Genomic DNA, 25,247 nt, shown 5'->3' on the forward strand with positions numbered 1-25,247 from the left:
ATAGAGCATGGAGATCGGTCACATAGCGGTAGGTTCCATACCTGTCCTCTCCAACGCCATAAATGCGAACCTCCAACTAAATGCACCAAATGCTTTCTCAGTCTCTCTCACCAGGAGCACTGCTCTGGGGGGCATTTTCCGTGATGCAGCACTTACCACAATTTACTGATTTTGAGTGTGTCTTGCCCCAGGATGAACCCGCTCTGATCTGGATGTACCAAGCATGGCACATCAGGTGTCAGTTTGCTAGTATTTTACTTAACTCCTTCCGTGCTCATGACGGAACCACACCGTCATGAGCCACGGTTTCCGTGTGCTCATGACGGAGTGGTTCCGTCATGCTGCGGCCGTTGGCGGCCGCGCCGCCCACGCGGCGCTAATTCCGCCGCAGCGAAGGGGTTAAGAGTTTACAGTCTGTTAACCATTGATAGTGGCCCATAGGAAACTTTTTCCGTCCGATCTCTTTTGGTTCTGAGGATATTAACCATGAGGGCTTTTCAGGTTGTATTCCTTCTGAAGAGCTATTACATACATTTTGGCTAGGTTGGCTGCTAATAGATCTGTGTAGGTGGAATTAAATTCTTCGGGCCAGCTATACGATTAATTTCCCCTCAGCTGTGGCCCTCACTGCAGCCTTAATTGTGGCTTATGTGATTGTGGTTTCCAGTTAGGCAGGGACCTGGAGATAAATAATCTCACCAGCGCCGGACTCTCAAATATAATTTTGAAATAAATATTTGCTTATCTGCTCTTGCTCTAAATAGAGGTCAGCATATTAGTTGACAAACACCCTATTTGTTTCCAGTTAGGTATGCACAAGCTCTTTCGTGGGTGTCCAGATACTAATAACAGGTACCCCGCTTTTCTCACGGTTTGCAAGTCATGCCATACGCCTACTTTATCACCTTCAATGTGTGACCTGGCCTGATGTCTTGTATAGTTAAAACATCTGTCGCTCCAAGAGAACAGCCAAGTTCTCCCTTTACTTTTCTAGATTAGCTGGTAATGTTGGGCACACCGGTGTAAACTTTTCCAGGTCCCACTGCCTCCTTTCCTATTTGCCCACATCCAGTTTCAATGCGATGCTTCTTGATTACTACCTTTCAGGCTTTCGAATGTAGGTGAATCTTGCAATGCACTAACCTGCGGTCTCCAGATAGGGGTTACTGCAAGCATTCTCCTACGTTTGAACATCTTTAATTGTGGATCGCGATCTGCGAATGTCCTACAAATATAGTCTGCATGGTTTGCCCATGATTGGCAACCAAGACGTGCATAATTGGTCTGGCCTTACATGTGGATCATGCAATGAAGAATCGGATATTGGAGTAGTGTGGCTCACTGGTTAGAGGCAGCAGACCTGGAAGCAGAGGACGGCCCGGGACCAGGGTTCAATTCCCGACACGGCAGGGTCGTGGACCAGGGACAGCGGACTCGATAATTCTCGCCTCGGTGCCTACTCTAACCAGGGTTCACACTCGGCAACTCTGGGCATTAGCTTGCCTCATCTCCACAACGGCCCCCCACATTCGCTGGGGATGCCTGGTTTCACCTTGGAGATACCCAGGAGGGACCATCTCACAGGGATGGCCAGGACGGGTTCCCCAGCGGTCTACAGCGCCACGACGCCTCAGGGCAGCAGTGCGCTTTACAAAAAACACATCCATACATACACATACATATTTATTAGCGGTGTTGTTTAGTTGCCTGTATGGATCCACTAGTTGCAAGTTTATTTGCCATTCCTTCACAGCCCTGTCTGTATGCACCACTGTTGGGGTCATTGGTGGAATGTAAAGCCTAGGATCCACTGCTAAAATCACCACATATAATTATAGGCAAGCAGGCCAAAGTTTCAATGTGTGCAGACAGCACATCAAAGTATACAGTTTGTTCAGTGTTGGGTGCATAAATATTCAGAAGTCCCCCCCATGCAACATTAACTTTCCAGCGTGCGCGAGACCAGTTTCGAGGTCCAAAAGTGCTAACACATGGCGCAGGCATTCGTCAAGTGCGGATGGAATGCAGTCACTGCCTAGACCCCGTCTGGGGCAGAGCTCATGGCCTGATGTGAACTATTCACCGGGACAGGGCTCGGGAGAGCCAAGCAGTGTGGCACGCACCCATCCACCACAGAACTTTCGAGGGTCCGAGCAGGGATGGGGCAAGGATTCTCGGGGCTCGAGGCCTGCTGGAGTCTCGCCATCCACTTAACAATCACATTCCGGAATCACATTCCGGCATTTTGCAGTTCTTTGGCACCGTCGGTAAGCGGCGCCCTAGAGAACCTATATGACGTCACCTGATCTCTCGGAAGTGCAGCCCCGTGCCGGCGAGTGGCAGGCACTGTGACGTGACGCAGTGCACCCCCTGGTCAGAGAACAGAGTGAACTGCAGAGGTTTAAGATTAAAGATGCACCTTCCAGGCTGATCGTCTTTGCTGTGCAAAGTGAAACTTGGCCAACGTGCCCCTCTTCGAGGGTAGAACCTGGCACAGTCTGTACAGAGTTAAACAAGGCCCAATGTACTCGTGTACAGCTTCTGCCCCTTTACAGCGTTCGTCCTGGACAGGGATCAGGACATGCAGTTCATGACAAAATATGGCACAATGCACTTATTAAACCTGAGGACAGTCAGACCTCCTAGTATTTTGGAACCAGATAAACACACAGCGGATACAACCCTCAGGCCCACACCTCATGAGGGCAATTTAGTTATTTATTTTATTTATTAAATTAACACCCCCTCCCCGCGCGACCCAACCCCCTCGCTGGGTGCTGACTTCTGTTCTGATCCAATGCCCGCCTTACTCCCGTGCGCCACCGCCCGCTGCCACACCCCTCCAGGAATGTAGCCACTAGCCAGCATGTTCAAACGGTACACCTGACCTGACCCACACTCCACCCAGACACGCCCTGTGTGCTTTACAGCACGTTCTTAGTGTACCACAGTGACGGGATGTTGTCAAGCCAGGCAGAGCTATCGATTGCAAAGAAACCAACAGTCAGGCGGGCAACTAGAGCCAAATTTCGGGGGGGGGGGGGGGGGGGGGGTAGGGGCTGAAAAAGATTGGGGGGGGGGCTAAGTCTTTCAGCCATAGGCAGAGTGGCTGTAAGAAGGGGTGAAAACACAACAAAAGCCTCATTACGAGTAAATGGTATTTAAAAGACCCGTGAAGTACTCTGGTGCGGCTGCAATTAGACGAACGCCAGCCCGGGCTGACACACACGACGGGGGAGGGGGGGGGGGGGGGCTGAAGTCCGGTGAGCCCTGCCCAATGGGTGTTGCGCACCTGCCAACAGTTATACTCCTGCCAAGGACTCCCATCTAGTGTGCATCCTTCCAACATTCTTAATAGGGCAGGAGCACCAGAGCTGGAAAGACGCCCTTTAATTCCAGATAGTGCACGTGTTTAACCGTACACCTCGGTTAAACACGTGCCATGGCGGCTCTGCTGCTTCTGCATCGCGGGAACGTGTCTTAGGTGCTTGTTCCACTATGACTGCTGAGTGGCCCAGTCTCAGGGGTGACTCCTTTAGCTTGCCCTGGATTTTTAACTAACTGTACATTGCATTCTGATATTTGTCATGAATCTTCCTATTTCATTACTTTGCATTGCAATTTCATCTAATTTGTGTACCGCGCATCTACCACTATTGTGATCTCGCAGAACGCTTTCCGTGTCCAGTTAGTTGCAGACAGGAGCATCCTTGTCTTGTCTGATTGACAGCAGCCTGGAACCCGATATATTGGAGTTTGCAAGAAAGGGTGGGGAGAGGGTGGTGGAAAATTAGACTTAGTGAGAGTATAACTGTGAACCTGGCCAAATTAGGCTGACAAATAGGTAAAAAAAAATGGGGGCACCTGGAGGCTTTTCAGTTCTGATTCTGTATTATGCAGGACGTCTAATGCTTACTTTATTTAATAGGATATACAGTAGTTGTGCTACAAGTACATTTTGAATTTGTACTCAGTTCACTCAACAGTCAGGTGTGACTCTGGTAATACTGTCAGACCGAGTGCACCCTTAAATGCAGGAATCCATATGCACCACGTCTGCCCCACCCCCAGCAGTCATTCTGTGATTCTGCTTTAAAATAAATGCTGCTGAAAAACAACATATGGAAATGTCAGGGGCTGTGGGGTGCTAAAAGCCAGAGAGTTGCAATCACTTCATCTCATCCACAGAATTGACAAAACTGCACAAGGCAAAAATCAGATCGTACTTTTTTCATTTTTAAAATAAATCCAAAAATGAAAAAGACATCTGTGCAGCCATATTTATGGAGATTTACATTCCCCGCAGAATCCTGCAGTCATGCTTAATATTGTTTTGACGTTTTAATGCTATTTTCCTGAACTTTCGAAGAAAATGCTGTGCATAATTGTATTATTAAGTTTTATCAAACAGGACTGTCAGCCATACACAGATATCTCCCAACAGAGTTCAACACTCACAGACAGGATTTGCCTTGCTTGGCTTTCATCAGTGTGGTGGTTTCTGATACTTAACATGTAGTCATAGAAAGGAGTCGATACAACTGTCAAGCACTCTCAACAGTATGCAGTGCATAGTAAAATGGAAGCCACAACCAATATGGTGTAAAGTAAAAAAGCTCTCAGTGGCTTATCGTGAGCATTCTTGAGTCGTAGCAAGGGTGCCATGGATTAATTGCATGAAAAAGAAAAGGACCCCATATGCGCTAAGCTGGGGCACACTAATTAAAGCTGGAGAGTCATAAATGAAATGCCTTTACTGCGTTTAGTATTATGTAGTTCTGGATACATACATATTAGCATGGTAAGAAGGGACAGCAAAACAGTGCAGGCATCGCAGGATGGGATAGCAAATATATACTACAAGGCGGCATGTAGATGAACATAGAAGAGAGATGTACAGGGCGGTGCTGCTGCATGACAGGGACCTAGCAAGGTGATGAACATAGAAGAGAGATGTACAGGGCGGTGCTGCTGCATGACAGGGACCTAGCAAGGCGATGAACATAGAAGAGAGATGTACAGGGTGGTGCTGCTGCATGACAGGGACCTAGCAAGGCGATGAACATAGAAGAGAGATGTACAGGGCGGTGCTGCTGCATGACAGGGACCTAGCAAGGCGATGAACATAGAAGAGAGATGTACTGCGCTGTGCTGCTACTTGCCAGGGAAATAGCAAGCCAATGAACAGAACAGAGAGAGATATGCAGGACCTTGCTTCTGTTTGATAGGTACATAGCAAGGCGATTAACATAGAAGAGAGACATACAAGGTTGTGCTGGTGTTTGACAGGGAGATACCAAGGAAATGAATATAGAAGGGAGATGCACAGGGGTGTAATGCTGCTTGACAGGGAAATAGCAAGGCAATTAACAATTGCTTTGTTAACCTTCCTGCTTTCTCAAATTCGCTTGAAAATGCACCATTTGTCTACCCTTTTTTTGAAAATTTTCATGGAGGAGAACCCCCCGAACCCTCCATAGGTTATTCGGACACACGTGCTACGCACGCTCGCTGCAGTGCAGTACAATAATTATTTTACGCCCCCACTATCAAATCTCACCAGCCGCCACTGGTGGGGTAACACTAAAGCAAAAAGAGCGTGGGGTGGGGAGTTGCACAATGGCATGTGAAAGCAAAAGGGGATTTCGGGAAATGCAGCATGGAGGACGCGGTGGGGTGAAACTGTGGAGAAGCACACAGGCACGTGCAAGAGGGAGGGGTGGGGAGAAGCTGTGACAGAGAGTAACATGGAGTGCAGGGCGAGAGATGTTCATAAGGAAGACAGATGCAAACATACACAGTCTGATGGAGTGCTTAATATTAAAGGAAAAGAAAGTGCATGAAAAGCAAGCAGATGTCCTCCAATCAATGAGATTGTAGATTAATGGGAGGGGCAACCACACGTTTTATGAGCTGATACACTAATAAGAAGCAGACAAATGAGAGTGACAAGGAAATCCAACCAATGGTAAGCAATGGGCGGGCTCCAAGACCGTCTACATTCTTCAGAAAACCACACTATATCTCGGAACAGACAGAGCATCCTCTGTCTAGTAGGCTTGACCTAAAAAGACATCATTAATGGCCCTTCACAGAGTGGTTAATAGGCACAGCGTTTTCCTTCACTAACACCACAGCACAGTTTTTCGCATAATCGTTCTGTTTTATCCACAGAAGCATAATAAATACTCCCCTTGGGCAGAGCCTGGCTCACCCCTGACAACATTTCACACACCCAGGAGGAGGGGTAGAGAGAAGTGTCCCACAGTTTAAAGACCTCTGAGCTTGGGAGAGGCAGTCTGCATGGGAGAAACTGCCATGTTTGTGGTATCACGTCAGTGTCTGAGATTTCTCAAAGGGTTGGTTCTCAGGAACAATCAGCGGTATTTCACTTTGGGTACAATCACAGTCATCTAGCAGCCTTCCACAATTATTCCCAAAGTGTGGAATTGGGTTGAGAGTGAATGTTAATTATTTCTTTCTAAAATATCTCATTTTATGGAACAACAAGCTAATGCTTAATGCTATATCAAGATGTGCGCTTACACCCCTTTCAAAGCTGCTGATTAACATCTTTTTTAATTCATGGATGGTAAGATCTGAGGCATACGAGGTGAGGCTCAACCTGTCCATAGCTGTGAGCTTGTGAAGTGGCTTCATGGACTGAGCCAGCGGTTGTCAGCCACGTGACTCTGTGGACAAGCTGCCGACCTTGTACTCTTCGGTTGTACTCCTGGTATATGATGTTGAGCAAATCACATACACTCATCTGTTTCACACTGTAGGTACATGGAATGCAAACACATCAAACACCACACGATGGTGCTCTCTAGCAATTATCTGTTCCGCCTGCATCACATCCTCGATTCTGTAACCTGGTTTGAATCATACAACATACTGAGCTATGGGCAGTAAGTACTTCATTTTGTTTTGTTTTTGCAAGGACATTGACTCCCTGAAGATAGGTCTTCGCTATATCCAGCATGTTTGTAGTGCTTTTGTCACTAAGGATTCAGTAATTTGCTCTGGTGAGGTGAAAGCACAAGGACTTCCTACGTATGATCCTTGCAAAGGTATTCATTCACAAAAGCCTTTCGGGAGGCCTTCCAGATTAAAACACCTGCATATTATCCAGTTGTTGAGACAAATATATTGGTTTAACTGACATAGTGGCTCAGGCTTCGTTGTTTTATCGCTCTAAGTGCTTCTGCTGTGTCTCTGGGGCAGTGCTTGAAATGGAAAAATAGAAGTGCAGGTATGTACCAGAGTACCTGTTTGTTTCTGAGCAGTGCCAGCATTCTCCAATTAAAAGTATTGCATTTCTCTAGAGAAGTGCCGGTAGTCTCCCCCACAAATTAAAAAAGTGCTGGTACTCCGTACAGGACAGCACCAGCCCATTTAAAGCACTGCTATGGGGTTTCATACATCCCATCTGGGGCAAACTCTTTAGTTCAAGGCTTCTTTACTGTCAACCCCATCGAATCAATCTGAGGAAATGATGACATCATCAGATAGTCATCCAACGTCTTCCTGTTTGAATGATCCAAGCTTCTTAAAGTGTTTCTTTCGTGGGCAAACTTCATATCGTAAAACAGCTAAGATCATCATAGTATGTCCTTGGTACAGATTTCACGACTGCTGATCATTTTAGAACCCTCTAGTCAACCTTTATGATAGGGCCCCATTCCTAATTTTCCTACTGTCCTAATATTCTGTTTTCTATTGGGTTCCGAAGCCTTTTTTTTTCTCCTGGTGAAGGTCTTTATATATTGTTTTTACTCCCGTAATATTTGAGTAAATTCTTGAGAACACCCCCGTATAACTTGTCAAATTACCTTTGTCTGGACAGAATATTATTTTTTTATTTACGTTGTTGAACTATGCATGCTTCTTTATTACACTTCTTCCGATTCAACTCTTGAGATGGACAACACTGCCGAAAGGAGAGTCGGTGGTACCCTAGAGGGTCTTTCAAACACCTTTGACTTAGGAAAATGTACTTTTCCATGGAGTGCACTCAAGTATGGTGTCTTAACTTCTCAAATAGCTTTAATTCGTTAGTGATTTACACACAAGATTTGTAGACATAATAAAAGCACCTCCCTTTGTTCAGCCCTAAAAATACAAACTCTGAATTCACGAGATCAGAAAAGTCCCTGATAAGTAAAAAGGCAGCTTCGAAGGAACTAACCGGTTAAATAAATAAAACCAGAGCACAAACATCACACAACTCTCGACCCAAATGCGGCATTGGAAATGCTTGTTACACCAAGTACAGTTTTCAGTTAGAATATGATGTGAAATTGACACTATAAAAAGCATACACTGTGTAGGCGTTATTCCCCATTCTCGAATAATTGTGAGGAAATTGCGCACCTGCTAATTTGCAAACCCTGCGCTATCCTAAATTTGCAGGGGCGCAGTTTGCACCTGAGAAGTACAGCCTGGTTCTGCTCAGGACTTAACTGTTTTTGAAGATAATTTTAGAGTTCGGTATTCTCTTTCAAAAGAAGGGGCGAAGAGAAACTCAGTACGAAGCGAAATTGTTGCCGACAGGTTTTTACGGTGCCTCAGTCTGCTTTTGATGCAATTGTGTTAAGTGAACTGGAATGTAAATGAAAAGCAGTGGGAAATGCAACCAAAAACGAAATCTGTCTCGTGTTGGTTCACCCACCTGACAATGCACCGTGTAGTCTTTTGACAAAGTGGATCACCTGTCATCTTTATTTCCACTGCTCTGCTATGGGTATGGCTCCCGTGTCTCCCTTCATCTCTCTCTTATCCGTTCGGTTTCTCTCTATATATCCTTTTTAAACTTGCCTCCTCCTGAGGGTTCTTTGCTGGTTGCCGGTATCTGAAGTATTTCCCGTTTTGTTCCCGTCTCTCATTCTGACAAGAAGAGCTCGCGAGATGAATTCTTAAGCAGTTCACGTGGAGCAGCACCAGCAGACTGCTAAGAAGAAAGACTCTGCCCGACCTCAGTAGCTGCTGGCCGCCCCTTCCTCGCGCTGCGCCACAAAGGCACCCGCTCTTTTCTGGATGCTTCAAAGGGGCCAAGGCCTAGAGCCTAATGGGCTCCCTTTGGTGGGAGCACTGACCCTTTTTGTCCTCGAGCTGAAGCGTTCACTGTCGGGTACTCATGACGTATCACCGGTTTGATGTATGAGGAAAGCAGTGCACTGCAAGGCTCTTCATTGTTAGGACTTCTGAAGGATGCCAGCAAATAGAGAGTACCTTTAACCCCTTCCCCGCTCATGACGGAACCGTTCCGTCATGAGCCACGGTTGGCGTGTGCTCATGACGGAACGGTTCCGTCATGACAATCCTGTTGGCGGCCGCTCCGCCTGCGCGGCGCTGTTTCCCCGCCTGTGCGGGGCGACAACGCAAATGGGCGGAGTCATGACGGAACCGTTCCGTCATGAGCACAGCTCAACTGTGGCTCATGACGGAGCGGCTCCGTCATGAGCACAGGCCCACCGCGCTGCCCCCCTGCCCCCCCCAGCGCTGCAGCGGAATGTCCGCAGCAGCGAAGGGGTTAAAATTCAAGCTGATAATTGCAATGCACACATAACTATTTAACTGCTTATATAGCAGGTTTGTTTTCCTCATGGCAAGTTCAATTCACGATTATCCTTTAAAAGGTGCATTATGCTTGTCCCCCTATACTGAGTACTGCTGACTTTCTGTTCTTGCTGCCTCCATCATGACCTTTAATCTAGCAAGCGTGGTGCTCAGGGCATTAAAAGGTCAAAAAGAGGATACCCCTGCTAACCCTTCCTAATCCCTTGCATGCTTCTGAAGGAACCACGCCGTCATGAGCCACGGGCGCCGTGTGCTCATGACGGAGTTGTTCCGTCATGCTGCGGCCGTTGGCGGCCGCTCCGCCCACGCGGCGCTAATTCCCCGCCTGTGCGGGCGATTAGCGCAAGTGGGTGGAGTCATGACGGAACCACGCCGTCATGAGCACAGCTCGCCGGTGACTCATGACGGCGTGGTTCCGTCATGAGCATGGCGGCGCCGCAAACCCCCCAAACCCCCCCAGCGCTGCGGCGGAATTCTCGCCGCAGCGAAGGGGTTAAAGTATATGTCCTAATCCACAGATTTCAACGGTTCATTAAATATAGGAAGTGCATTTCTGTTGTCTAGCATATGGATAATAACTAAGTCTGGGCGGAGTTCGTGGAGTCCCGCTACGTGGAACTCCATAAAAGTGCAAAAAAATCGCTGCCGCGCTACACGGCGCTCTGCAAGCAGCGGAGTGCGTTAGAAAAATGCAGTTCTCGGTAATTTTCAGCGCTGGGTGTTTGTCCACGCTGTGAAATTATCGTGAACGGCACCATGCTTGGCGCAAGCTGGCGCTGCTTCCTTTCTACCGCTCGAGTAGATTTTCTACTTGAGAAGCAGCTTTCTCAACGCGAACGGACGGTTTCTCAACGCAAGAGTGTTATGTTCAGGATGCACGACACATATACACTTTCTTCTTGAGAAGAGTTTATTCAGCAGAGATAAACCCCACACGACAGCTTTACCAGACACAGCTGGATCCAACTGTCAATGGTCCCCCAGAGAAATGACATCACTGTGGAACCAAGGTACATCATAAAGGTGCGCAGTCCCAGCATAGCTGGAAAAGCCTAAGTACATCATAACACATCTCCCCATTTTACATTAAAACAAAACAACAAGAAGAAACTGACATCCCAGATGAAAAAGCAGAAGGAGTGAGAGACAGAAAGAAAGAAAGAATGCATTGAAAACTCAAAGAAAGAATACATTGAAGTCTCAAACAACATAGTCACCCAAATAAGCTGGAGCTCTTCTTTCCCAGACCTCCCTCATGACTCGAGATGAGCACGCAGACTCATCTCCTGCTCTTACAATCACAAATTCACCATCAGCTCCAACACCCTCACCAGTGCCCAAAACACCACCTGACCAACCGTCCGTAAATTTCACGGACAGCCCGTAATTTCGGCCATCCGTCTGTTGTCCGTGAAGGATACTTTAATGGACGCCATTGGTTTGTAATTTTAACCGGGCACCGACGACGTTTCGAACTCAGTTAGTTGAGTTCATCTTCAGGACAAAAATGAGCATCTATAATTGTCAGTGTAGACAGAAGTCCCAGCGCAAAGCAGCACTTGAACAGGACTCGCTCTATCTCACCGGGAGGCTCGCAGTTAATGCAATTCTATCGGACAAATGACTAAATCCGCCCGGCACCTGAATCCCTGAGGTCCCGGCAAAATGAATTCAGAACGGTTCTCAAGCCTCCTGCTATGACAAAGGGCCCTACTATGATGCAGTAACTTGCACATGAAATTCTCGTGATCAGTAAACAAAAATCCTACTTTATATCTACACTGACAATTGTAGATGCTCATTTTTGTCCTGAAGATGAACGCAACTAACTGAGTTCGAAACGTCGTAGACCGCTTACAACATGAACCCCTCATATTAAGTTTAAAAGAAAGTGGTTCAACTCTTGTTGTCAATGCGATGTCTTCTTTTAAAGTTCACTTTCACTTTTTATGTCACGCTTACTGTCACTGAATATGTGAGCATCTGAATTTACTTCACTGTATAATAAATATCTGTTATACCTTGACCTTCTTGTCCCTGTTCTATATTAACTAGCGCTCTCTCTCTTCAAAATTAAGTTAAAAAAACCTTTATTTAAACGTTTACCCTTTTTAAGGTTTTTCTATCCTGGACCTTTTTAGGCCTTTTAGAACCATTGTGTCTCTCTTCACATTGTACCACCCCAGGTTCGTATATTGGGGTTCCCTTGTTTCCTATCAAACACCTTCACCCTATCAGACAGGCCTGCTTTGCAAAATATGAAAAGTAATATTTTAATGTGTTTGTGTTTTCTTAGAGGCACACAGTAGCTTACACAAATAACCAGTCTCTTCGATTTAAGCTGCAACTAGCTCTCCTGTGGGGCATATATATTAGAACTTACATATAAATGCTCTGTATAATTGAGGAGTGCGCTGCAATCTTTTTTAAACTGTAAAAAGTGAGTATTACACCAAGGCAGCAACGTGTTCTTTTCACAGAACAAAGTTTAATTACTGGCTTCCATAATGTCATTCACCCTCTGTTTGGAGGAGCACCAGCCCTGTCACTTATTTGCCTAGCCGTCAGAAGAGGGTCTGTAGCATAAAACTACTAAATTCTGCAGTGTGCATGAGGCAACAAGCCTTAGTTCCAGATCCTCTTGATGACATAGTGGGCAGTACTCCACGTATGTGAGCTAACTACTGGCACCTGGCAAGGTACCAGACACCTGAGGTAAATTATTTTCAGAGCCATTTCACAAGTTATAATAGTTAAGGTCTATCATGTGATCGGTTTCACAGATATTATTAAACGATATAGCCGTTGAATAATTGACTGCCATACAGTCTCAATTTTCATACCTGTTCTTTAAGACATCGTTTTTAGGGTTTATATTTTTATTAGATATTACGTTTTATACTATTTTGTGTGTATGTGTTTGTCTTTGTGAGACAAAAGACTGAGATAGGTAGAAGAAAAAGAGAATGAGTGAGAGAGAGAGAAAGAGCAAAAAAGAAAAAGGGCAGGCTCCCTTCAATATATTGCAGTATGGTTTATCTGTTGCATCATGCACAGTTCAGCAGAACACATGCACATTGTGGACAGCCTAAAAACTACACATTTCCATTGTATCTGTCCTGGGACAATAGATTGTCCTATGTAAAATGGCTGGATCTAGGGATCTACCAACAAAACACATGGAGTGTACTTCATGGGTTGTCTTTGCACATTTTCTCGCAGTGGACTTCCAGGGTAATGAGACAGAATATCGAGAAACAAATTTGAACTACCATAATATCAAGTGAAAAATATCGTGGAATGGAAATATCGAGAGCAAGAATACCGTTATCATGAATATCGATTTGAAGGTAAGTAATATTTATTTTAAAAATATAGAAGTCGTTAATGTTGTTTGTAAAAATATAGTTGTTTGAAATATTGCTTATAAATGATTATGTTTTTTAGTATATATTTTAAATGTATATGACATTATTTTTTTGTTCAATTATTGTTTATGTTTCTTACAATATTAGTTACATTTTTAGTAGTCATGAAATGTAATTAAATTACATTTTGTGTTTTTTAGTTCTGTAATTATAATAAATTAATGATTATTTTGTAATTAATAATATTTATTTAATTGATATTTAGCTTTGTTAATTGTGAGTTGTGGTGTTTCTAGGAGTAAAGCGTGGGAATTACTTTATTAATAATTACCCGTTAATTAATTATAATGAATTAATTGATTAATTATGTTAATTATGCAATCATTTTTTTTCGGTGTGAGTTGTGGGTTTATAGGGGTAAAGGGTGGAAAGTAATTTATTTTTAATGAATTAATAATTAGTTGTTAATTGATAATGGTTTATTAATTGATAAAAAGATAATTAATTATGTTGATTGTGTAATGAATTCTTTTAGGTGTGGGTTGTGCAGTTATAGGGCTAAGGGGTGAAAAGTAAATGCGATGCAGCGCGCACTACGAAATTCGTTTTATTAATTTAATTGTTTACTTACCTGCAATTATCCATATTCCGGTTTTTAGAACCCCCCACCCTGTCCCTCCCCCGCCCCGCCTTACCACCCCACGGAACTCCCTCCACGGGCCGCGGCTGCTTGTGATGTAATTGTCATGATGGCAGGGAATGACAAATGCAAAGGCAGCTTCTTCCGCACCATATTGACCTTTCTATCTTCACCATGCCATGCCGTTTTTTGGACGGGGTTTTGTGAAACGGACCTACTGCTAACAATACAAATGAAGTGGACTCTGGGTCCGCCCATTCAAGACTAGCTTTCTTCAAGCCGCCTCTTTCAACCATGGCTTGTGACCTGTGACTTTATCAATCGTGTCTTTGTTCAGTTGAACAGAGTATTAATCTCTCACTTAATTGTCTGTTTGGATGTGTCCTTACTCCTCCAGTCGAGTAGCTTGCATTGAACTGAAAGAAGGACTATTTTACAGCATACTCCTCTCTGTTCACTCCTGTTAGCTCCATCCTGTGTGCCTCGGTGTAATGTTACAATGCTGCTGCATATGTTAGCACATGAAACCCAGACAGAGCAGCTTTGCCAATGCTTGTTTTATACTGTTGTACCTCAGCCTCTTTCCTTGGCTTTCTTTAAAGCCTTCAAAGGTTCTCCTCAATTTTTTGTTCATCTGGATTTGTTTTTGTAGCATCTTTTTGAAATTATTTCATGTTACTTTACTCTGAAATATATCAGCCAGTACTACATTAAAATCTTCTACGTGGACCTCCGGACGTGGCAAACCCTACTGCTCAACCCACTGGGTAGGGTAGCCCTCTTCAAAATGATTATACTTCCCCGATACCTATACATTGTCCAAAACACCCCATTCCATTTCCCCCGGGGTTGGTTCAGAGAGTTGGACAGCCTGGGCATGAGGTTTCTTTGGAATGGTTCTAGACCGCGTATGGCTCTCTCCCACTGGCAAATCCCACCCTTTTGATGGGGGCACGGGTATGACAAACCTGTACTTATATTACCTGGCAACCCGCTTACTTACATTACACGACTGGTTCAATGGAGGCTGGTCCGACCCTGCCTATGGAACAGAGCTGAAAGATTTGGGACTTCCCCAGATCCAGACCATGATGTATGGAGGACCCATTCCCAGGACCTTGCCCACAGTGACCCATGCGGATTTGCTGGCCTGGCGTGCCTCCCTGCGCCACACCGGTTGGGAGAATAAACTGACCTTACAAACACCCCTCTGGCAGGGCACCTGGCTTAAAGAAGTGGGGTAATTGGAGGGGTTCCGGGGATGGGACCTCATTGGGATCTCGTAATTAGGAGACGTTTGGGTCTGTGACCACATACTCTTATTCTTAGACCTACAGACCCGACACTCGCTCCATCCATCACAGTTTTATAAATACCTGCAACTCTGCCATGCCCTCAACGTACACATAGTAACTGGCATGTTGCTTCCAGGACACAGTCCCTTAGAAGTACAATTCACAATGGGAGACCTGGGGAGAAGGGGCTATCACACATCTATCGCTCCCTAACTAACATTGGCCCCACCTCCCTTGACTCACTAAAGAATCGATGGGAGACCTGGCTGGGCGCCCTAGAAGATGACGACTGGAGAGACGGCTTGATGGCTTCCAAAAACTATTCTTGGGCACCGCCCTTACGGTGGCCAAGCGAGACATCGCAGCAGCATGGAAGAATCCGGTTCCTTCAAGCATAACCAAATGGCGCAAGGGAGTGGACTGGTGCACAACACATGAAAAACCACTGTACAAGGCTAGGGGATGCCCGGCCAAACATCATAAAATATGGGGCAAACGGCTGGGAATGGTTGGATAGTTGAATCTCCCAGTTCTTCTTGGTCTAAACCTGTTTATAATACTGTGGGGTGGGGTGTGGCACTGTATGTCATTACAATATTGACTCATTTTCCTCTTACTGTCTGTAATTGCGTTGCTGAAATGTGCTGTGCTGTTCTTTTTATCGTCATTGCTCAAAAATCAATAAAATTGAATATGAAAAAAAATCTTCTACGTGTTGTATCTGTGCATATTTTGTAAAATATATTTTGTCCCCAATGTTTTTGCCCGTTTTTAAATATTGTTGCTAAAATTGCTACCTTTTTGGTAGTCTCTTGTTGCTTCTGAACGATGTATGTTGTATTTATTTTAAAGTGTATAGTTGTATTGTTTCATATTTATATTATGTTATATAATTCCAATATTATTTTGCTTTTTATTGTTGAGAGTCACACAGATATGGATGTCTCTCTTAACTATACCTGATAACGTTTTTTAAACTTAAAACGCATTCAGTGGTTAGTTAGCATGCATGTATTTAGAGAACCACAGCCTTGTTATTCCTAAGTGATGCGAAATTACAAGGGCCAGTAAGCATCGGCCCTGAAGTTACATTGCAGAAGTGGTTCTGTTGTCCCTGTGGACAGCAGGCCATCTGTTGACCGCTGTGTGTGTACAGGAGTAAAAAGAAAAGCAATCTCCTGGCTTCCGTCTGCTTCAGTCAGTAATGTATTTGTACTTCACCAGACTGTAGAAAATTGCCGAATGCATGTGTTCATTGTATGTTTCATGGATGCCTTTGGTTCACTGTAAACAGTGAGGGTGAAGTCAGCATCTGTACATGTCCAATTTAGAGCTACCATCCAGATCAGCCAGGCACAAAGACATTTTATCTAGTATTTATTATGACTGGTGATAAGGGAATGTGCCAAACATTTGCTGCAACTGAAGAGCTATCAGCATCCAACTATCTCAGAAATTATACCATGCAAGACTTTACACGCCTCCTGTAAAAAATAATTGGATATAAACACACAGAAATAAAAGGAAATGTAAAAAATATCTCAAAAATACTTCTAAATCATTTGTATGTTTAGCACACTTTTATTACTCTCATCGTCACACATACATGATAAGTATGAACTTGCCATCTGGAAATTGAATTATTGTGCCCGAAAATGTCATTTCCAGAAGTCCAAGAATGTAAAGATTTTCTACTCTAGTGTTACTCTAAGAGTGTTTTCTCTACGACTTTCTAAATTCAGAATAAGCAAACGCTGGAACTGATCTTTGATTGCACAAAAATCAAAGAAATATTTGAAATTGTTCTACGCATTTTTTCAAATCTTTGAGTTATCCAACCTATCCATGTATTACCTAGAGATTTAACGTGATATGAAACGATTCATATCAATGAGTAAGGGGATGGTAAACACTAACCCTTCCCCAGAAGAATGTAGTATCAACAATACCAGTTTCTAAACAGTCATTGACTTAGGCATGTTTTATTTAAACGACAGCTTACCTCCATGTGCAAAACACACCTTTAGTTTAGGAAATTTTTCAAAAATTCCTCCAAAAATCATAGAGCATATGGCAATAGTTGTTTCTGATGGCATTCCTAGAAAAAAACAACAATGATTAATCGAGGATGAAACTGGATATTGGGCTAAATCAGCAGTGAAAGTTTTGGTACGTTTTTTGTAGATTAGAATATTCCATTATACATTGCTGATACATTTATTAGGTTTATGAAACATCTGAGTTAAGGTGGAAATCAAGGTAGGTATTTAAATCACATATGATCTTCTTATTATTGATGTCTGGCTTGGAGAAAGCATTAGTTGTTTCGCCAGCAACATGTAGTCAAAATAAGTTATATATAAATAGGGTCGGCTTACTTCAGCCAGTGGCCATTGTCCACTGTGAGTTACGGAATTTGATCATATGTGTAAACTGGCTAAATAGATACAAGTGCATTTCAGTGCCAGGGTTTCTGAGGCAGTCGATTACTTTGTTTATTTTTGTGCTTTCCATTCTTTAGCCTTTATCCTTTTTTATGTGCATCCTCATTTTCCGCTAATAAGAATACTTTTCCTGTGTTGTGCATTACAATCAGAAAGGGTTTCTACGCCTGTTCCAAGTACACCTGCTTGCAAGGAATCTCCCTACCGTTCTATTAAAATGATATCTGATGGATCTTCTTTTGTTTTTTTAAAATATCTTTTTGAGAGAAGGTTCTGGCTGCCAAGGTTAGGCCCTCACATGTGTTCTTTTTTTTTTCTTTTTGTAGAGTATGCTTGCAATAAATACTAATTAAAAAAAATCGAACTAGCCAGTACTATTGACTTTGCCCACGCTTGTTTGAACATGCAGTGTCCCCTTTCACATCCAAGGCATGTCTTCTGAAGTGAATTTACAACATCTCAGCCGCTGAGATTGCTAAATTGTAAAACAGTCTGGAGATGTCAGGTTGTGATTGCACATGTAGGTTGAGAAGCATTCAAAGAAAATAATTTTCAGCCTTGAATAATTGATTGAAACACCCATCAATGTCACTCTCGAGCCTTTTTTCTGATTGTTTGCCCCGTTGGTGATCTTCCTTCTGCTCAATGAGGTATTTATTAAGAATGGTGCTGTATGGCGAGCTTCGCCTCTGGGATACTTATGTTTCTCTCACAGATATGAAAAGTCTGCTGTGCCCTTTTGTCTCTGTTGCACACATTTACAGGGTATAAGTCTATTCGTGTGTCTCGCCCTCACACTGCACATATTTGTTTCTGTTGTTGCAGTCTTCTCAGTAACATAGGTTGCATTGGTATTCTATACAATGTGGTTTCTTATATATTTTTTAATCAATACTTAGGTAGGTATATCACCTCATTTTCACAGCTAAATTACCGAGACTTTACTGCGATAGCCACATATCAAGAGTGACGTTTGCCTTGTGTGGTGATGTTTATTTGCAGGGGCTAGTGCGGGTTTAGAAACAAGCATTGGCAAAGGCAATAGGTCTGACTTGCATGTTCAGGTTTAACCAGCCCTATTGGCTTTGTCAGTGCTTGTTTGTGTGTGACTGTGAATGCGTGTGTGGTCTGGGTAAATATGTGTATGCATTATGAAGGTGTATTTTTTTTTTTTTAACAGCATCTTTCAGGACTTGATTTTTTTTTTTTTTTTATCTTGGTTTTATTAGCAAACAAAGAGCATTACAATAAAGCAGCCATCCCCCCACCCCTCAAAGAGAAAAAAAGATTGCGTATAGTTTAGAGAAAAGAAAAGAGACAGTAAGCCGGAAAGAAAAAAAAAAAAAGAGAAGCACATACAATTAAGAAGTAAAAAACAAAAAGAGCAAAATATGAAATACAACAAGAAAAAAAAGATTTACTTTACACAACACTAGGAAGGGAGAGCGGGACGAAGTAAGGTTATCCTGACTGTGCCAGCCAAAGAGTCAATTTTTCCCAAACCTCTAATCCCTTCTTCCGTCCTTTCCTTCCTTTCTTTGCATATACAGCGATTTCTAGATGATACGTGGCGATAAATCGGGCTAGCCAGTGTGAAAACGATGGGGGCTCCGGGTCAAGCCAGGTAGAGGCCACACAGAGCCGCCAAACAGTCATCGCGATGAAAATTAAACCACCTCTTTTCAACTGAGAGGTCTCGGTCTGCGTTCCTAGCAGAATAATGGTTGAATTCAGTATTATAGGCTGAGTTGTAACTTCCCTTAAAAATTCCTGTATTCGATTTAAAGTGGTGGAGAGTTATAAACATGTGGAGAAAATGTGGATAGAACTAGCCCCATATTCCAAGCATCTAGGACAAAGGGTACCTTGGCCGGTCCCCCACTTTACAATTTTACTAGGAGTGAGATATAAAAAGAAAATAGTTTTAAAATGTTGCTCCTGTAGTTTAGCTGAGATTAGAATGTTCTGTGAGAGGGCAAGTGAGTTAAAAAAAAGTGCTGTTAGAAGTGTCAATTTTATTGCGCCATTTATCAGCTATATTCTGTAGGTCGTCGGGAGTCTGCCTATTTATTATGTTATATAACAAGCCAATTCGAGGCGTTAATGGCTTACGTAAAGTATTAAGCAGATCAATTTCCCTGAAACCTGAGGCCCCCCTGCCTTCCTAGACAAAAAGTCAAATACACAATAGTATTTGAATGCGTCTTCGTTTTTGAGTTTAAATTTAACCAGTAACTCAGAGAATGGGACAACCCCTTCGCAAGTAACAAGGTCTCCTAGTTTCAATATGCCGGCCTTATGCCAGTCTGAGAAGTAAGCCCTGCCGAATATAGCAGGCAAGCTGCCATTATTCAGCGTGGGAGTGTAGAAGTTAAATCTGCCCATCCCTAAGAATTTGCGGATGCTGCGAAGGTTTTAAAAGAGTTTAGTAGTGTCTTAAATCTCACCCTTTTATAGTATCCGTAGGTGGTTTCCCAAAGTAGACAGCCCCAGGACTGTTCTCCCAACAATAGCTGGAAAGGCGTGGGGAGCCCTAATGTCTGCGGGGGTGGAGCTTCCTTTAGCAATTCTGCGCTATATTGTAAAACCGAGGCCCAATAGTAAAGAGTGATGTTAGGAAAAGACCAACCCCGTCGCTCTTTTGGAAGACAAAGCAGCCTTAGTGCCCTTCTGGGTTGGGAATAGGACCAGATAAACTGTGTGAATATTTGTTGAAATTTTTGCAGGTTAGATTTACTGAATTCCAAAGGTAATGTGCGGAAGAAATATAAGAGTTTGGGAAAGTATGTCATTTTTATGACATTACATCTGCCAACAAGGGTTAAATGTAGGTTGTTAATTTGTTTCAGAGTCTTTTTGGTGTGTAATGCCAGAGGAGCTAGGTTGTCTGTAACAATGTCGTCCAGATTTGATGATATAGAAACTCCCAGATATTTGGCTTTGGAAACCACTCGATAATCGGTCCATAGTTCTTGGCTGTTTGTTATTATTTGGGTTTTGTTTTGATTCAGGGCATAGCCAGAGAGCCTCCCAAATTTTAGCGCTTCATTTTCAAGAGCCACTATGGTGTTTAAGGGATTAGGTGAAGTGATGGCCAAATCATCGGCGTAAGCCATGATCTTAGTGCAGCTACCTTGGAAGTTAACTGGGAGGATCTCATTATTTCTCTCTATTTGCTTGATAAAGGGGTCCAAATAAAGGGCAAACAGCAAAGGGGAGCATGGGCAACCTTGCCTGGTGCCCCGGGAGATCTCAAACTGTCTAGTTAGTTGCCCATTAACTGAGACACAAGCTGTTGGTTTTACATAAAGGGCTTGTACTGCCTGCGTGATCTTTGGCCCAATTCCCATTCTCCTTATGACTACCCACAGAAATTGCCAGGAGACCCGATCAAAGGCTTTCTCAGCGTCCAAGAGTGTAAGTGACATCGGGTCTCCAGCAGCCTGTGCGGCGTCAAAAAGAGTAATGGCCCTTCTAACATGCTCAGTTGTTCCTTTTTTCGGGATAAACCTGTGCTGCCACTCTGAAACCAAAGATTCAACCACAGAAGAGATTCTGTTAGCTAGTACTTCGGAGAAGATCTTTGAGTCACAATTAATGAGCGTTATTGGTCGATATGAACTCATCTCTATTGGAGACTTATCCTTCTTTGGGAAAATAGCTATTCTGGCCATTGACCAGGATGCTGGAGGTAAAGTCCCATTAAAAATAGAGGTTATTACTTCTGTAAGAATTATCTTAATATGTGGAGCGAAAGTCTTATAAAACTCTACTGGGATGCCATCTGGCCCAGTAGCTTTCCCGTCAGGCAGACTGTTAAGGGATTCCAGTATCTCATCCCATGTGGGAGTTATATCTAACCTTTCCATATCCTCTAAGGAAAGAAATCAGAGGTTGATCTCGCTAAGATAGTTGGTGGTCTCGTTAGCGATTAAGTCGCTAGGGCCGTGAATCTCCTCAGTATAAAGTTTAGAGTAAAAATCCTGGAATCTGTTTCATATGTGATCTGTGTCGTTGGTCTCATCCCCTGATGGGAGTTTAATTGTGCGTATCTCACTGCGGGAAACCTGTTGCCTGGTCCTGACAGCAAGATGATGTCCAATGTTGTCGCTACACTCATAATTTTTCTCCCGGGTGCTTGCCCATTTTGCAGCGTTTTTTTTCAGCAAAAATTGCCCCAATTTCGGCTCTGACCAGCACTACCTCCTTCTGAACTGTCTCGACATCTTGTCCTGTTTAAATGCAGTGAGTTAACTTAGTTTCGGCCACCCTTAGCTTCCCCTGTAAGTTGTCTATCACCGTTTTCTCTTTTTTAATTTTGCGTATTGGGAATCCCAGGGTCTCGCCCCTGATCCCCGCTTTTAAAGCTTCCCAGACTGTCATAAGAGAAGCGGAGCCAACATTGAATCCCAAAAATTCCTCTAGCCATCCTTGCATATGGGTTTTATACAACCGGTCCTGTAGTAAAGCTTTTTCAAAGCTCCAGGTAGAAACTTCTTTAGCTTTCCCTAAGCCTTTAATGTTAATGATAAGGGGATTATGGTCAGACATGAAGCGTGGGGCCATTTCAATAGTGCAGTTGTTGATGATTGAAGATGAAAGGAAAAAGTAATCCAGTCTAACAAGGGTATGATGCGGAGCAGAGAAAAATGTATACCCTGGCAGGTAGGGGTTCAGACTTGCCCAACAATCTCTTAGACCATGCATCTGCGCAAGATCTATCAAAGCCTGATATACCAGTGGTTTCCTACCCTTGTATTTCCAATGACTAACACTATCCCAGTTGGAGGGTAAATGCAAATTCGGATCGCCACAAAGGACAATGGGTGTGGGCCAGTGTGCTAGTTCCCCAGAAACCAAATTAATAACTCCTGGGTCATCTAAATTACTCCCGTAAATTGAGCAAAGGGTAAAAGGGGGATTATTAGAGACATGACACTCAGTAATCACCCATCTGCCTAAGGAATCAGCCTTAACCCGGGGTGAAAAGATAGAAAGTTTTCTTTCAGCCAGAATACCCACTCCCTTGCTTTTGGAATCCATTGTGGTGTGGCCCCCAAGACTTGGAAACCCAAAGAGTCTAATAAATACCTCTGAGAGCCCTCGATATGAGTTTCCTGTATACAGATAATATCCCCCCCCAGAGAGCGAAGCCCAAGCGCCACATTCTGTCTTTTTGAGCGATCGTTTAGCCCGCAGATGTTAACAGAGACGATTCTTAAAGTGTTTAACTTAGCCATTTAAAAAAAGAAAAAAAAAAAGCCAAAGAATAATAACACTAAAGACTCAAGACGTCTTGTCTTGTACCATAGCAAGTGTGTCTTAGGTATACATGTGTATGTGCAAGAAAGATTTAAAACATTTGTGCTTAATTTTTCTGTGCAGAACTCTTCTCTTGTAGTGCCTTTCCCCCCCTCCCCCAAGGCCTGAGTGATGACAATCAACTTGAGCCCCGACTGCCAGCCACGCCGGATTGATAAATTCTATAGCTCTAGTTTATCTGTTCGGCCACATGCCCCCTTTTCTTGACTGTGTTCAACAATAAAGTGATAAAGTGAAACGGTGTAATAATAACATAGCGGAGTAGAGAAACCATACAACAGAAAATAAAGCGAGTAGACAAGTAAAGTAAAAAAAAAAGAAAAAAACATAATAATGCCAGAATCAAGGTAGGAAAGTGCGACTTAGGTCTGGTTTTCACTCATTGGACAGAGTGAGCGAATGTCACTTTTTCCTGATTTTCAATTCTTCCAAATATTCCCCTGCTTTAATCTCGGAGAGAAAAACCTTAGTACTCCCGTTTAAGATTACTTTGAGCCTTGAAGGAACCATAAGAAACACTTCCGCCCCCAGCTGTTGAAAAGGGGAGATTAGTTGTCTCATTCGCCATCTCCGTTCCACGGTCTGATGGCAGAAGTCTGGTTTAGCAAAGAATGTTACACCATTTGCTCCTTTCTTGGAGTTAAAGCGGGCCTGGTCATATATCATCTGTCCAAGGCGAAAGTTTCCAAAGTAAACAAGAAATACCCTAGGTTGCCCTCCTGACGTGTTAGCACCGCTATGTTGTCGCTTTTGATGAAAAGGAAATCGGTGCACCCTCTGGACTTCATAGTCCCAGTCCCAACCCGGATGGTCTGGGAAGGAATCCTTTAGTAGTTTAACTATGAAGAGCCTGGGGTCATCCCCCTCCTTCCCCTCCGGGATACCAAGTAAGCGGAGGTTGTTCCGGCGCTGGCGATTTTCCTGCTCCTCCATTTTTGTCATCAAATCCATCATTCAGTCAGTATTAGACTCCCCCTGCTCTTTGGTAGCCAGAGCGTCAGTTTCCAAATGTTCGATTTGTGTCTCTACCATTGAAACCCGATCACTGATGTCTGCGATAGTTTTATTCAGACGCCTTAGCCCACCCTGCAACTTTTTGGCAGCATTCTTAGCGATACGTTTGTCCGCCCGGACTTCTTCGTGGAACTCCTTGATGGAGGTCAGGATGGAAGCTAGAGAGGGTTCAGACGTGTCAGCATGCAGGCTCTTGGTACTACCCCACTGAGTGGAATTTAAATTGTCTTCATCTAGGGGGTATGATACCTGAGAGTCGGAGTAGTCCCATTTTAGCTGACTGCGGCGCTTACTTTTGCTGGTGGACTTTTTATGTCGCTGTACACTCATACATGACATTGATTGCCGCCAGATTGTGCTAATCCTTCTTACCTGAATATCCACGGTGAACACACACCCGTGTTCTTTCCATTGACCATTGTTGTTTTTGATTTTATACTGGTTGTTGTCGGGGATACTCTTTTACCCGTCATTGGAGCACCCTTGATGAAATTATCCTCGTTTACTTACGGCATAATTATTCTGGACCTCGTTTGAGTTTTTAATTGTCTGTCCCATTAACCTGCCTCTGCAACTTTGCACCCAGCCGGGTTGGACCTTTCACCGGTGTCTGGGAATACATTTTGCTTAAGCATTTCTATTCAGCCCTGAAGAGTCGTGGGTTATAATTCCCCGACGAAACACGCGTCGGGTGGTTGGCTGGTTGTGTGTCTCTTACAGAATAAAGAATTCACAACGTGACTTCAGTACTCCACATGTATCAATTTTGGATTATGTTGCATCTATGCATTTGAATTTGTATGTGTGCACAGGATTTTTTTGCTATGTCGCTGTACTGTGCCTGTATTTTGGAGTGAGGTCTCACTATCCCCTTCACTGGCTTCTCCAGAGACATCTTCGTTGGAAGAATTTGGAGTACTGTCTGACACGGAGTAGAAATCTTCCCCTCCTGCTTCGGGTGTCCAGGGAGTCTGGGAGCCAGGGGGCACCGTCAGGTTTCGAATCACTTTGTTAGTCCCTTCACCGGGGTCAGGGTCAGAAATGGGTCATAGGGCCTCCATACTATTCTCGCCGAGTAAGTTTTCAGTTACCTGTGCCTGTTGGGTAGGCTGTGACAGAAGAGTTGTGGTGTCTGCGAGTGGGAGTACTGACACCGGGACTAGGGAAGGCCCATCCTGAGCCCCTATAGGCTATGTTAATTCAGCCAAGTCGCTTTCTGGTGTGGTGGATGGGGCGACAGAATCCATTCCACTCCCTGTTTGGGGTGCCCCTGCCTTTACGATATCTACTGGTGGGTGATTGGCGAAAGAGGATAGAGGTTTCGTACTGGGATTTAAGATATTTTTTTTGACTCCCAAAAATATCTTTGCAGAGGGGGAAGAGAAATCTCAGTGTTTTTTATATCTCTCGGCAGGTCGCCCCCCCCCTGGCTTGCCCCACTGTTTCCCCTGCGTTTTCTTGTCCCCACTGACCTCAGTTTTAAGTTTAGGAGCTCCCTCAGTGGCGGAGGCGGCATCTTTGGCAGCTTTAATATCTTTAGGGTCCAAGGCAGCTACGGGAGTCTTTTGCTTGGAGCCTCTTC

General features: G+C 43.9%; 1 protein-coding gene across 1 annotated transcript in view; it reads right to left on the bottom strand.

Moving 5' to 3' along the window:
* The window catches only part of ACMSD (aminocarboxymuconate semialdehyde decarboxylase), a 646,933-nt gene that overhangs the window by 193,229 nt on the left and 428,457 nt on the right, over nt 1–25,247 (bottom strand). Inside the window, exon 7 of the mRNA XM_085645777.1 lies at nt 16,888–16,983. Within this exon, the coding sequence (XP_085501903.1) occupies nt 16,888–16,983 (96 nt within the window). The remainder of the gene's footprint in view (nt 1–16,887; nt 16,984–25,247) is intronic.

This window comes from Triturus cristatus, chromosome 3_1, assembly GCF_964204655.1.
Source record: "Triturus cristatus chromosome 3_1, aTriCri1.1, whole genome shotgun sequence".
In the NCBI taxonomy this organism is placed as follows: domain Eukaryota; kingdom Metazoa; phylum Chordata; class Amphibia; order Caudata; family Salamandridae; genus Triturus; species Triturus cristatus.